We start from the raw sequence: 15,240 nt of genomic DNA, 5'->3' as shown, positions 1-15,240 counted from the left end.
GTTGCAACCCTAGACTCCAAGCCAACAGAAAAAAAAAATCACAGCTATTTGGGAATGGAAAAATGGTGTCACTGCATCAGGGCATACTTCATTGACCTCAAACTTCTGGAGGTAAAGATTTCAACATTTTCACAATTGTTTTAAGAACGGTGATGTGAGAGGCTGCACTATAGAGCTTACCTCTATGCACAGGTAGTGCTGCATGGAATAGCAGAAGGAATAGCATGGGTCACTATAAACAAGAATACTGTCAGGGCTTGGACTTGAACCTAGGACCTCTACTGTGTCTGGCAGCAACTCTTCTCACTGAGCTATCTGGGATGCTGGACAACAGTCTGCCTGACCTATTGGACAATCCTGCCTTGTTTTCTGCTGAACCTTGATCTCCTTGCTCCTCCCATGAACTTCCTGATTTAAGCCATGTCTCTGCATTTCCTGTTTGCCAGATTGTGCCTTCTCCAGCCAGTATCTTGCTCTCGTCTCTCCTGCTGCCGTCCATACCTTCGCTACCGACCTTTGGCTTGTTCCTTGACTACGATTCTTCTTCATCCCAACCTGCTACCACTTGTTACCGACCCTTGGCTTGTTTACTGACTACGCTTCTGCTAGATCCCTACCTGCCATATCTGTTACTGGATCCCGGCTTGCTCACTTCCTGGTGGGGCGATCCTGAGAACTGCAACCTGGTACTAACACGCAGCAAAACCCATCTCCACCATCAGGAGCTCTGGTGAATACCGGTTAGTGCTTAGCACCTCAGGTGAGCCTGCGTCATCTCCCAGGATGACCTGCATGTTTACCTATCCTGTTTGTTGGTCTGCTGCTATAGCTACTAGTCTCTGAGCCTGACCTCTGACCGTGACAAATACAGATGTCAGCCCTAAAAAATGCAATTTGAAAAATAAAATGAATGAGCATTAAGACCTCCCACACTTCGGGACAGAATACCTTTAATATTAACATAGGAGCCTGTGCTTAAGTATGCATGCCATATTCAGAGATCTACAAAAATGCAATAAAATGCCTACATTAATGGAACGGTGTGATCGGTCTCTTACACAACTCTTCCCCCTATGAGTTTTACAAATATATTCCCACTATGCTAGTATGATCATCTTTTATGTGAGTGGCAGTTAATTAATAATGGACTGTTGCTCTTTTATTGAATGCAGTCCCCTGTGTGTATTGCAGCAGATGTGTAACTCCTAATAGAACAGCTGCTGAAGTAGAATAGTGAAGAACAGAAGGAGGAAACCACCTAAAGAAAAAGTGTCTAAGAGACCATTAGATTTTTTTTTCATATGCCAACTATATTAACTAAAAAACCAACACAGATTACAACTACCAGATCCGACATAATCCCCTGTTGTATCTTCTCCTAATGAAGATGTGAGTTAATATAAAAACCTAATATAATGATGCATTTAAAGATAAAAAAGCAATATAACTTCAAATTACAGGTTTTAATATTTTATTTATTAAAGATAAAGCATTACATTTTATACAAAATAAACTCTTTACCATAGAATCCCATTTAATTATAAATCATTAAAGCAATTCCTCAGAGCAACCAATTTCATTGTTCTATTTAAGCAGTAGAAATGTAAAATCCCAAGTATATGTTTGATAGTCATCTGGAGAAAAGACTGGGCAATAGAAAACCCATAGCTGGGTTATTTAGATTCTGTACATGGAACAGTGTGTGTTCCCATAAGCAAAGCACAACAAATTGTATGTGACAACACGACCAAAGTATTTTTTTAGTCTTCATGTTTAAGATGGATCACGATCTACAAAGGGATTACCGATATCCACAGAGAAACAGACTGCCCACACACAGATGCTATACATGTACAGATGATGAGCAATCACTTAGGGGGGCGGCAGACTTATTTGTTATGGCTTGGCATAATATGAAAAATGACAGTAGCTAAAGGGACAACATTTTTTTTGATTATAAAGAAAACACGCCATGACAGACATGACATTGCAGGCCTCTTTTTAAATAAACTAGTTGTCTGGATGTTATGCTGACCTATAGGCTTCAGTACTTTGATTCCCTAAACTGGAAACAAGAATGCTAATTAGCAAAGTCAGAATAAAGTCAGAATTCCTTCTCATTATTCTTAATCAGGGACAATGGCTCAAAGTACTGATACCAAATAGCCAGTATGAAAGCCAGGAAACAAACATTTTCAAGGCAGGAATGACAGCCCCAGGTTTCTCCCATGACAATTTCTTTATATGATTAAATAGTGGAAACAAATTTGTTATTAAAAGTTGCAATATTGAACTAATGAACACAGTTTTCATTGCCCACCACCCTCTAGTATATGAAACTGCTAAACATCTGTGTGCAGGAGGTTTATCAACTATCTATATGCAGACATACTTCAACCCTTCTGTCTGTGGTCTGAATAGGAAAAGCTCAGCTTTGGGAGTCACATAACATTCACATTAAGATGTAATAGCCCATATTCGGTTTTCCTATTGCCTACAGTCTGCACTCCAAACTAGAGAATGTATATTGTATATACAACACTGCCAACATTGCAGATGGATGGATGAGAGTTGTGGCATACTTTCTGCCCACTATATCTTTGGCTAAACCAACAAAATACATCTACATACTGTAATACGTAATAAGTGCAACATACCCAGATATTGAACAATAAAATTTGATTGCTCTGTACCAAAACCAGCAAGTATCACATTTTGACAGAGGTAACACTGGAGTGCATACATGTCATTAAATATGTACAATAAAGGACACAAGCAGTCTTAATACATCATTACTTATTTGTAACAGTCCAATATACTATAAGTAGTCAGTAGTAATACACTTGTTGTATGTGCTTTCTATTTTATGCATATTTAGCAAACTTTCATAAAACCCCACTGCATTATGAAAGAAGGCATGTTTAGGAGTGGGTGGATGCAGTATTTTAATGCATTTACTTCCATTTTTCATAGTATAACCTTTTAAAGTGCAGCTAAAGTCACATACAAAAAAAAAAAAAAAAAAAAAATCCAAAGGTGATAAGAGTTTTTTTTTAGCAGAAAAGACATGAACAGTCTTTTGCAAAAAAAAAAATTATTTTTTTGGATCCCGGTTATTTTCTTATTTTCTGTGTACACTTCACAGTGCATGCCCCAGCAAGTGTACAGCTTGGCTCCATTCCTGCAGCCAATGTAACATCTGCACGCATTGCCAAGGGTTGAAGAGGAGCGTCAAGGAATCCAAAAAGAATTGGTGGCAGCAGGGGATTCAGGAGTGCCAGGACAAAAAAAAATGGCAACTTCCCCATTCTATAACTGGCCAGGATCCTGAAACTATCAATGCTGGAGGATGGCACAGACAGAGGTAGGTGTGTGCCATAATCTAAGTGTGCAGAGCATACTTGCAAAAGCTCACCCCACCAATGATGTTTGCTTCTGCTGTAATAAGGTGAAAGCTGTGCTCAGTCAGAAGCAACCAATCAATGGATTATACTAGACTGATGAAAGTCAAAATCAGACTAGCTGCTATAGGACACTGCACATAACTGCTCTTTGTAAATATAATCTTAAATAAATGAAGGTTTATTACCCATTTGACTTAAAATACCCCACACTACACTTAAAGTGAAAACATTTTTTTTCCCTTTTTTTTAAAAAAATATCCTTACCTACCTATGCTTTCTTCTCCATGGACACTGAACTTATTAACATCTATTTGATTCAACACATACACAGATATTGTAGGGTCTAGTTTTAATCCTGCTCAGACTGCATACAACATGGCCATACATAAGCCTTTATATATATATATATATATATATATATATATATATATATATATATATAAATAACAAGTGCTTTCAAATCTCTAATTATGCTTTTTTAATAATATTACTTATACAGCTTTTATAACCACTATAATCAAGGTGTGGTGCTAAATAATTATATTATTGTATTACCTTGATAGATGATATCAAATAACATACGTTTCATCTATCCACTGTACTTTTAGCAGTGTTGAAGGCTTGTTAAAGATCTTCTTCAAAGAAAACTTCATGCAGGCAGCGATAATATAAGTGTGTCAAAAAACACTGTATAGAAAAGCCCTTTGAACTGCAGTACACTACTGACATGAAATTTAAATAAATGGACACAAGCCTTGATTAGTGAAGGTCACTGGAATCGAATGGGAAAAAAAAGACTGGAGGAATTTACAGCTATATATTGCCATCTCTGAACAACTAAGCGTTTTATATCAACATATGCTATTGGCTATGCAGATTCTAATTAGGGACAGCATATGTTCACAGTACTGCCCAACAAGATGTTAACATTGCATATAATAGCTGTGCAGAGAATAAAAAGAACTGTTAAAGATGTTCAACAAGTACCAAGTTGCCATAGAGAAACAGATTTAAGGAAATAGTTATGTACAATGTAATCTACAGTAACAGCTTAATATAGGCGTTTACTCTACTCTACCATAAAGGAGACTTAAAAATCTAAAGCATTTCTATAGAATGTGAAATAGATGCACATGACATGATTTTATTATACACCCACCAAAAACTAAGAAATCACTGTGGTGCAAGTCATTTCACTCCACTTTGCAACAAATATGCAAGTTATGATGAAAGGATACATTGCAGCTGGTACTCCACACAATGCATAAGCAAGGAAAAGGTAAAGAATTGCTAACCAGCACCTCCTGTTTGATCACTAAAAATCTGCATATATTGCTCCCAGGAGCACTTAAAATAGCACTTTTCCAAATTAGTATTATAGCTTTAAATACTTCTGGTCTGCTCAGCGGTCAATCAACAGGGACAATCACAAAACCGGGAAATGCAGTTCTTGTAGCTGAACTACAGCGACCCATCAAGGGAAGAACTGTTTCAAGAGGTAACTTGGCTTTAAGATCTATTCACTTTCTAGTGGGTAGAATAAACTTAAAGCCAAGCTACTAGTCATGTTGTCTCCTAATATTAAAACAGTGTCATATTTATGTTTTATAATCAAGTCCATTATTTCGTTCTCACAATTAATGTATTTTGGTGCATTGGGAATGGCTGCAGCACCCTTACACAAACCCTTAAAAATTTTCTATAATTTTTCAGCTTTCCAAGTTTGTTTCTGCAGGACTGATAACAGCAATATAACACACACTGATTGGTTGAGGACAATAAATAATATTTAAAAAGCATGAGACATTCTAAACTGCCTGAAAAGTAATCTATAACTTTTCTGTTTTTAAATAGATAATTGATTTTTTTGTAATCTATTGCCGAAACAGCAATTTCCTTAAAGCATGAACACCATGGATTTGGTTTAAAAATACGGCTGCATTAGTTTGGGTTTTGATTTCATTTATAAAATGTTTCTTATAAATAATTTTTAAAAGCAAAACTAGTTTAAATATGTGTATGCTGTCATTCTTGTCAGTTTTCACCGCTGAGCTCCATGCTGCCATCTCTCTCTCTAGAATTTGGGAGTGTAGAGAAGGTTGCCTGTGAGCAGACGTCTTTTGAACTCCATCCACAGGAGCTCACGCTCTCTCACTGCCCCTTTCATGATACCACGGTTTTCCTGGGCTCTCCTGGATAGGTACGGCAGAACTTCATTGACAGGTCCATAGGGAACATATTTATAAACAGGGTAGCCTGCTTGGCCTGTCAATGTAACAAAAAAAAAAAAAGAAAAAAAGATTTAGATCTACCTTTGTATAAAAATGGACAGCTGCAGTAAATACCTGTTGTATGCACAGAAACACTGAAAACGCTGCTAATGCTGGTTCTGACTCAGGTGCCATCTACAGGGCACTAAAAAGAAGTTAGGAGTGGGTTTACATAAAAATAGCTCTTAACAGTGGGGGATAAGAATTTCGAAAGTTTCAAGAACTGAATGTATACAAAATTTTCCCTAAAACACAGATTTTATTTTCTGAAAGAGGTTCATGGAAACTTTACAAAAAAGTAGCATAAACGATTATGGACAGACCTTTCTGGCTTATGTATTTTAAAAAATGCTAGTACTGACTTGTGGTTGAGGCATTTTAGAGGTTTAAAATAATAAAGCTGGATATGATTTCAAAGCAATTACCAGTTTTAAATGTACTCCTGCAGTCTGAAATTTTACTATCTGGCACCTCAACATTGTCTATTTGCTCTTATGTTGGATATCCTTACTTCTGCATTCATTGGGAAAGTCACTGGTTACACATTGGCAACAATGTTTTTACTACAAATTCAGTTTTGTCCCTATATGATTTTTGTGTTTGAATATTCAGCCTTATGTGTATTAAAAAGGCCAGATCTCACTCCCTCCCATTCTACTTGAAGGAACAGAGAATAAACTCAAGTACTTAAGATCTCAAACAAATTGCTGCATTATGGATGCATATAGTGTAATGCTGTAAGGTCCAATGTGATTAATTGCTACTGATATTGAGCCCCACCCTCTCCTAATATCCATCAGCTCAAAATAGTTTGTATAAGTAATCAATTGACATAAAAATGTGGGGTCCCATAAATGACAGAACACTACCAGAATCTAGTAGTAGAACCACCTTCTTCCTTGAATATTAAACACAGACAAATCCTAAATTTGGACATAAGAACATCTAGTTTAGGGGAACTTCACTCAAAAAGTGAAACCACTCATTCTTCCCCCCCCCCCCAGCCTATAACTGCCTTTTTTGGGGAGGGGGGGTGTTAAGTATCTTCTCTAGATGATACCTGCACCCACTCCCTTGTGACATTGCCTCTTCCCATCCACAGACTTGTGACTTGTCCCAGGAGGCTACAGGATCAGTCTCCCTGTGCCGCATGGTCTCATTCATGATCAGTGGGGAGGTGGCTTTGATTCATCAGAAAGTCAAATCCAACCCCAAATCCAAGATGGTGGTGCCCAGGATCCAGCAGCAGGAAAGAATCGCATATGGGAAAACATTGCTGGCCTCCATGAGATAAGTATCTGCTTTTTAAAAGGTCAGCATCCACAGTATTTGTAGCTGCTGACATAATTTTTAAAATATTGGGTGAATTTCCTCTTCAGGTGGAACTCCATTAAATTTTTTTTCCTTAAATAGTATATGGAAGGATTCCATCCCAAGTTGTTACTATCTGTGTTCTTACAGGGGAGATCCCCTCACTTCCCATCTCTGTAACAGCCAGGGAAACCTTTATAAACTGAGCTTCTGGTTTCTCTTTTCTGCAAATGCAATGGTGATATACAGTACTCTTGACATCAATGGAAAAGGAAGTGAGGAGAGGCTCTTTAAGGGGACACTGACACCAATACTAACCTGAGGTTTCAGAAAGATAACATGCCTGAAAGGAGAAGGCTACAGCTGTTCCCTCTTTAGAGAACTATAGTGTTATAAGAATCCTTTGTCATGTAATAAATACACAAATATAAAACATCAGCTTACAAAAACCTATAAGCTTGAAATTAAATTCACCTAAAACCTTTATAATTACCTCCTTAAATTTAGTCAAATGATGGGAATCAATTCTATTGCAAAACACTAACTCTATATCTTCATAGTGTAATGTGTCATATTAAACCCACAGCAGTAAATGAGATGATCAAGGACTGTAGATTAACACTTACCAAGAGGAAAGCTTATTTGGTCGCACATGCCAAGAAGTTGTCCAAAATACACTTTTTTATCCTCAGGAAAAATTCCTAATTCGTTCATTCTACAAAAAAATAAAACGATTGTTTATAGTACATGCAATCACATCCACCAAGCTTAGCTTCTATAGCTGTTCAATTACCAGTTTTCTGAATAAAAACTGTAAAAAGCAATGATCAGAGGCAGGTTTTTCTGTTATTTTTGATACATTTCAGTATACCAAAAGGAATCTACAACCTTTAACTGGCAGAACTACCAAGTCATCATTACAAAAAAAGAGGGAAATAAAAAAGCAAAAAGTATAAAGGAATCATTGGCATAGTTTAAATAGTTTGCAGACATGGGTAAAGATTTGGGGGAACCCCCCAAAAGGAAACTATATGCGACCTCAGCTGGTGTGATAAAAAAAATTAACTTTATTACGGACTTCAAAGAAGTAAAAAAAAAAAAAAAAAACATGATACAGTATAAACCCCTCCACCCAACACTAAACATGACTACACTGTCAATTGTAAAAACACCTACACCAGAGTACAGACTCAAAATGGCTTATTATAAATATAAGGTCACTAAAACTGAATTAACTCCCTTGGTACTCCCTAGCTCAACCAGAGCATAAACAATGTATCAATCAAAATTTTGACAGCATACAAGGGATATCACCAGGTAGTTAAGCTCAGATCGTGATTTCTCCAACTGCTCATTAACTTATTGTTTGTGAGTGGTTTCATTTAAGTTCTCTGGAGAGGTGGAAATTGTCAATTCTGTGAAATTGGGAAAGATTCTTTCTTGCATCCAAAAACTGCTTCCCTGGGATGTAAGTCAACAAGGTAAAGATGCAGTCTGCAGTGGTTATGTAGACTGCCCAGAGGCCGAGTCATAGTATTGGACACCTTACCATTACTGAACTATATTATGCAGTTGGGTAAGGTGTCTGAAATAGGGAACAGTTTGAAGACCAAGGGCCTGAGCTTCAAATGTATGGCAAGCCTTACAAAAAATGTAATATTACATAGCCCTGTCAACATGTTTCCTAATAAGAGACTATAGTCTTGATTTAACTCTGTGTTGTACATTTAACACACACACAAAAAAGAAAAAAAAAAAAAAAAAAAGAAGAAGGATATGCTGATTTTGTCGCATTTTGCACTCTGGGCTCATTAAACCAACCATGGCAAATTTACAAAGCACAGGATCTAGAGTAAGCAAAGGCCAATAAGTCTAGAATAGTTGTGCTGTACCGGATACATCAGAGCTGACACATTAACAAGAATTGTGGTTACAACATTTGTCCAACATTGTTTGACTAATGAGCCTGTAAGCAGTTTCTGTCACAGTATGAAGATAATATTGGCATAAGATAGATGCACTACCTTTTTGCATGTATTTTACAGTGTACCTAAACAGATTTATAGATAGAATACCATGAAAGATTACTGAGAATAAAAATATAAAGAGATTTAAAAATCTTCATGTAGACTGGAAGTAATTTCGGAGAATGGAACACCATAATCTGTGAATCTTTGTATCTTCGTAACATCATGCATTTTAATGACTTATTTTTTCTATATGAAGCAGAATATAAAACAAAATGTTCTCATTTTAATAATATATTTATAAAGTATCAATTTCTTCAGCATGTCTTCAGAATTGTGAAAGTGTACATGACTTTCACTGTCCTGAACAGGTAAAAGACAATCATTGAATTAAATGCACTTATTGTTTGCCTTTAGGTTCTGCCTCTGACTTGCATTTGTGAAACATTTTTGAAGGCTCTGGATCATAGATGTTTATTTAGGGTTTTCTGGAGCATTCCCATGCATTTCCCAAAGGTACAACACCACAATGCTACAGACAGCAAATGTAAATGTATGATAAACTAAAACGCAAACAGCTTATGAGCCAACAATTTTTCCCTGTAAGAATGCCCTGTTTGCTGGTTATCTAAAGTGTCCAACTCTGATGAAAGACAAAGAGATCAAGATACCTCGTGGCCTCAGATAGAGCTTTCCTTTACCAATACTATAAATATCAACTCTCCATTATACTCTGGAAAGTTACTCCTATCAGGGGCCTGCATTTTATTGCCCATTTATAAAATAACAGATGAAAGAGTACATGATTGTAGCAGCTCACATGATTTGGTTCTTCTCCTATTTTGTTTCTTTAATTATTTTTATAGTGCAATTGAATGAAGAGCCTCAAAAATTATCAACAACTACAACTACATGAAAGAAAATAGGGGTACCATCATTCAAAATGACTATGTAGGAATTGGAGGGGAATACCCCAAAAATTGGACTAACTCAATACCCATTGACAACAAAATAATCTAAAAATGATATTTATTGATACAAAGATTAAAAATGTATCTAACATGCACAGGAATTCATACTGAACCAATTGCCTACCAGGCACTTATACACTCTTCCTGCCCAGGCCAATTTTCAGCTTTCAGCGCTGTTGTACTTTGAATGACAATTGCATGGTCATGCAACACTGTACCCATATGAAAGTTTTATCATTTTTTCACACAAATAGAGATTTATTTTTTGTGCTATAAATACCACCAAAAGAAAACATCCAGTGGTGATTCAACTAAAAATTTGAAAGAAAAAAAAAAGTTTTTCTTTGTTTCTATTATAAAATTTTGTAAACAGGTAATCTTTCTCCTTCACTGATGTGCGTTGATGAGGCTGCACTGATAGGCAGCACTGATGGGAGGCATTGCTGGGCAGCACTGACACATGGCACTGCTGGGCAGCACTGACAGATGGCACTGCTGGGCACAGGTGTGCGGCACTGATGGGCCCTGATCAGCAGTGCCCTGATGATCAGTGCTGATCACTTCTCTGACAATTGCCGGTTATCGGCAGTACTTTCCTAATGCTGTGACAGTGTGAGGAAAGTGCAGCCGATAACCGACAACTGTATTTACCTGGTGATCTCCGTCATTGGACACAGCTGGTAAAAGACCGCTGTGATTGGCCGTTTACCGTATGCGATCGCCGGTGGCGCTGGGTGCGCGCCCCTGGTGTCGTGTTCTGGAATGACGTCCATGGAGGTCCTCCGAGAACTAGACAACCGCTCTGTAGCCGTCTTTCGGCTATAGCGCAGTAGGGAAGAGGTTAAAACCATATGATTTAACAACCTGGTGTGATAATCATTGTAGTGCCGCCCCCTAAGATGATATAGCCATGAGGGGGGGGGCGTGGGGGGGGAGTAATGTTGACTCCTCTACATGTTTCGTGGAGATAATTTCTTCAGGAGAAGTCAAAATATACTCTGAAACAAAACCATAATAATCAGAATACAAACATATCATGGATAAATATACATTTTATGATGGCACATTCAAATCAATGGACTGATTGCTTACCAATGTGGACTCATGCTGACAAAAGGCCAAATAGGGGCACCAACATACCTCCCCCATGTCAGACATACGGGGCGAAACAATAGGCACAGTTGCCAGGCACACTACCTATGTGGCTGAAAAATATACCAAAATAATAATTCCATTGATTTGAACCATCATAAAGTGTATATTTATCCATGATATGTTTGTCTTCTGATTATTATGGTTTTGTGTCAGAGTATATTTTGACTTTTCCTCCTGAAGAAGCCGATTATGTCTCGTCAACATCACCCCCCATGGCTATATCATTGTAGGGGGCGGAGCTAAATGATCATGTATTTCATCACACCATGTTAAATCATGTGGTTTTAAATATGAATTTGTGTACATGTTAGATACATTTTTAATCCTTGTATCCTTTTCATTGGGGTGCAAACTTTATGATAGAGATGGTTTTCACCTAAATGGAAGGGGATCTGCTGTGCTTGGAGAGAGGTTTATGGGAAGGCTGGAGGAGTATTTAAACTAGGATCAAGGGGGAGGGAGAATTAGATTATAATGGGGTAGACAGATTAGACAGGGGTCAGTCCTTATTGGTGGGTGGAATGGAGAAAGATGGGGGGAGGGCTATGGCAGATAAGAAGGTTCCCATGTTCCAAACAACCATTGGAATTGGTACAATTTGTATGAAAATAAAAAATATGCAAAATACGTGTACACAAGGTGTTAATCGATTAAAGTGTTTGTTCACCAATGCCAGAAGTCTGCCAAGCAACATAGGTGAGTTGGACACTTCGGTGCAAGAAGAGAACTATGATGGATTTGGTATTGCAGAATCTTGGCTTCAATCTTCATATGACTGGGCCATTAATATTTCTGGCTATGTATGGAAAGGTGGTGGTGTCTATCTATCCATGTGAGAAGTGATCTCAGAGCGAGTGTGAAAGAGGACCTAGTTGATGGAGAGTGTGATGAGGCTGAAGCATTATGAGTGGAACTGCACATGGGGGTGCGTACTACAAAGGTAATCATTGGAGTTTGTTATAGGCCTCCCAGTGTTAATGAGGAGGTGGAGACTCAACTCCTTGCAGATTGAAAGGGCTGCAAGGGCTGGGACAGTGATAATAATGGGAGATTTTAACTACCTGGAAATTGACGGCGTAATGGTACTGCAGGAACAGTTAAAGTGCAAAAATGTATAAACCTACTACAGGAAAATTTTATGGTACACTTCATAGAGGCCCCAACTAGGAATGATGCTCTGCTGGACCTGGTAATCTCAAACCATGCAGAGCTTATTACGATTATCCACATAAAAGAACATCTGGGTAGCAGTGACCATAACATGATTTCATTTATTGCTAGCTGTAAACGTCAAGCACATGCTGGAAAAATAAAAATGCTCAACTTTAAGAGAGCTCATTTTCCAAGGCTGAGAGCTGCTCTCCAAGACTGAGAGGGAATATTGGCATTGATGAACACAAGACAGAAATGGGAGTTTTTCAAAAAGATTGCATGTTAACACACTGCAAAATATATTCCCATGGGCAACCAGTTTAAAAGGCTAAAAATCAAACCTATGTGGCTTACGGCCAAAGTAAAAAAAAGCTATAGATAAGAAAAGAGCTTTTATTAAATATAACAATGAAGGAATGCTATCATCATTTAAACATTACAAAGAATATAACAGAATATGCAAAAAGGAAATAAAGGCTACAAAAATTGAAAATGAACAACAGATTGCAAAGGATAGCATGACAAACCTCAACAAATTATTCAAATATATTGATAGTAAAAAGGTCAGGTCCGAGCATGTAGGCCCTTTACAAAATAATCTAGAGTGGGTGACTGAGGACAAAGAAGACAAATTTATTAAATAAATACCTTCTTCAGCTCTGTGTATACAAAAGGAGCATGGGGGAGCTCTTGTCCATAATGGGCATGGTATTGACACACAATTGATATGATCCAGAAATATTTAGACAGAATAAAGGTAAATAAAGCACCTGGACTGGATGGCATACACCTATGGGTCCTTAAAGAATCGTACTCTGTCATTTCAAAACCATTGTTTCTAATTTTTAGGGACTCTTTACTGACTGGCATAGTACCACTGGATTGGCGTAAGGCCAATGTGGTGCCTATATTTAAAAAGTGGTCAAAATCTTTACAAATTAATTATAGACCTGTTAGTTTAACATCTATAGTTGGGAAAATACTGGAGAGTTTAATTAAAGACCACATAGATTAGTTCTTGCTGGAAAAAAATATTTTAAGCAACAGACAGCATGGATTCATGAAAGACCAATGTCCTAAATATCTGGGGATCTCCCTGACCTCTTCACAAAAATCTATAGCCCTTTACTGTGTCCAATTGAACTAGACCCTAAGGAAATAGTATGACAGGCCATTATTCTGGATTCGATGAGCATTGGTACTTTGGATTAACAGTTTTTCCTGCTATTTCACTTATTCCAGACCATCCCAATCACTATTTTCACAATCTTATTCTCTCTGGTCTCTCATGGTTAAATTCTTGTGGTCCACCTCTAAACCCAGGATCAGTTTTAAATGATCAAGCTAAAATTGTATGGGAGAATAGACTTGCCTAGCATTAAAAATTACCTTTTGAACAGATCCACGCAGAAGGTAAACTAGCAAGACACACTTTCTATCTTGTATAAGCAGATCCCTACCCCATTTTTTTATGAACGGAGATGCAAATGCTACAGACCACCAATAGAACACAGTTTGCTAACTAGCTCATACGTGCTCTATTAGCACAAAAAAGCAGGAAACAAACTTGACTTATTGGCACATGATTCCAGAAAAATTACATTCATTATATCCTTCCAAATCCAGTCGTAGACTACGAATGATCTTTCACAAAGAGTGGGAATGTGCTCAGATTAAAGCCTTCTAGGACATAATTTCCAACATTTCAGGTGCCAGTATTAAAAGGAGAAGTTCATCTTTGGTAATATGCTACATGTTCCACCCGTTTTTAAGGTGGAACATGTAACTGTCAGGGAGCGAGGAGCCAGACACACAAGTAGGTTTATTTACACAGAAACAAGGCAAGAGTCTATGCAAGTCCGACAGCAACAGCAGATGACTCGGTAGGACAGAAGTTCTCCTGCCGAGGTCGTCTTCCAGGATAATCAAGTCGAGAACCAGCGGGAATCGTAGCCAGAGCCGGGGTCAGAAGCCAGGAAGAATGATCGCCAGAGCCGGGGTCAGAAGCCAGGAAGAATGGTCGCCAGAGCCGGGGTCAGAAGCCAGGAAGAATGGTCGCCAGAGCCGGGGTCAGAAGCCAGGAAGAATGGTCGCCAGAGCCGGGGTCAGAAGCCAGGAGGAGTCTTAGCCAAAGCCAAGTCGGTATCCAGGAGAGAAAAGAGTTGACTAAACAGGAGCTTGCTTCTGTGCAACAGACAGGACACGAATGCAATGGAAAGCTGCAAACAGCAGACTTAAATGTGATAAGCCGCCACCTCCTGGGAGGAGCCGCAGAGGGCTGAAAGCATAAAGGATCCCACAATGATTTGCAGACCTAAGATGGATGCCAGCACATGGAGCAGCACAAGCCCTGAGGAAAGGTAGGACCTTGATATTAACATGTTCCCATAGCAGGAGCAGCCGCACCCCTGCCCTCTGACAGATAATACAGGGAGAAGCCTCCCCATACTATCAAATTTGAAACACAGCCACATCATTAATTCATGGACTTCCGTGAATGAACTACAAGTCCCGATAGCCTTAGCGGCTAACGGCTTGTAGTTTTCAATAAATTACCACAGCGCTGTGGTAGTTCATTGAAGCTTCCTGTCACAATATCTGCTTGCTCATACATTCCGTATGGCAAGCAGATATTCTGACAGGTTTTCAGGAGGCCTGCATGGCATCAGTGATCTACTGGTCGTTGGTGCAATGTTTTTCAGGCTTCTGTAGACAAAAATAATAAATGCACTTTTTTTTACCTGCATAAAAGTGTGCATTTATTATTTTTGTCTAAAAGATGACCTTATCCTTTAACCCTTCCCTAGAAATTAGTCTTCTATACCTGAAGGAATACCTAAAGCTGGGAAAAATCGACCACTTCGCATGGTGCAAACTACAAAGGTTTCACTTAGATGGTACTCCAGGGAACATAGTCTGTCCATTCTCCAGTCTGGGATGGGGCAACGTTTGGCCTTGAGCACCCTGAAGGGTCAAGTTTCTGTCTTGACTATTCTCTGTCAGAGACCTC

The 15,240-nt window shown here is 38.4% G+C and overlaps 1 protein-coding gene across 1 annotated transcript in view; it reads right to left on the bottom strand.

Annotated features, from left to right (window-relative positions):
• Positions 1 to 1,454: 1,454 nt before the first annotated feature.
• The window catches only part of PRODH (proline dehydrogenase 1), a 192,785-nt gene continuing 178,999 nt past the window's right edge, over positions 1,455 to 15,240 (bottom strand). The window contains exons 13-14 of the mRNA XM_089686659.1: positions 7,612 to 7,700; positions 1,455 to 5,669 (exon numbers count right to left, since the gene is read on the bottom strand). Of these exons, the coding sequence (XP_089542785.1) occupies positions 5,479 to 5,669; positions 7,612 to 7,700 (280 nt within the window). The 3' untranslated portion in view covers positions 1,455 to 5,478. The remainder of the gene's footprint in view (positions 5,670 to 7,611; positions 7,701 to 15,240) is intronic.

The sequence above is a fragment of the Staurois parvus genome, unplaced genomic scaffold (assembly GCF_062004578.1).
Source record: "Staurois parvus isolate SC_StPar_1 unplaced genomic scaffold, SC_StPar_1.0 ptg000404l, whole genome shotgun sequence".
Classification (NCBI taxonomy): domain Eukaryota; kingdom Metazoa; phylum Chordata; class Amphibia; order Anura; family Ranidae; genus Staurois; species Staurois parvus.
This window is presented reverse-complemented; position numbering and strand designations above follow the sequence as displayed.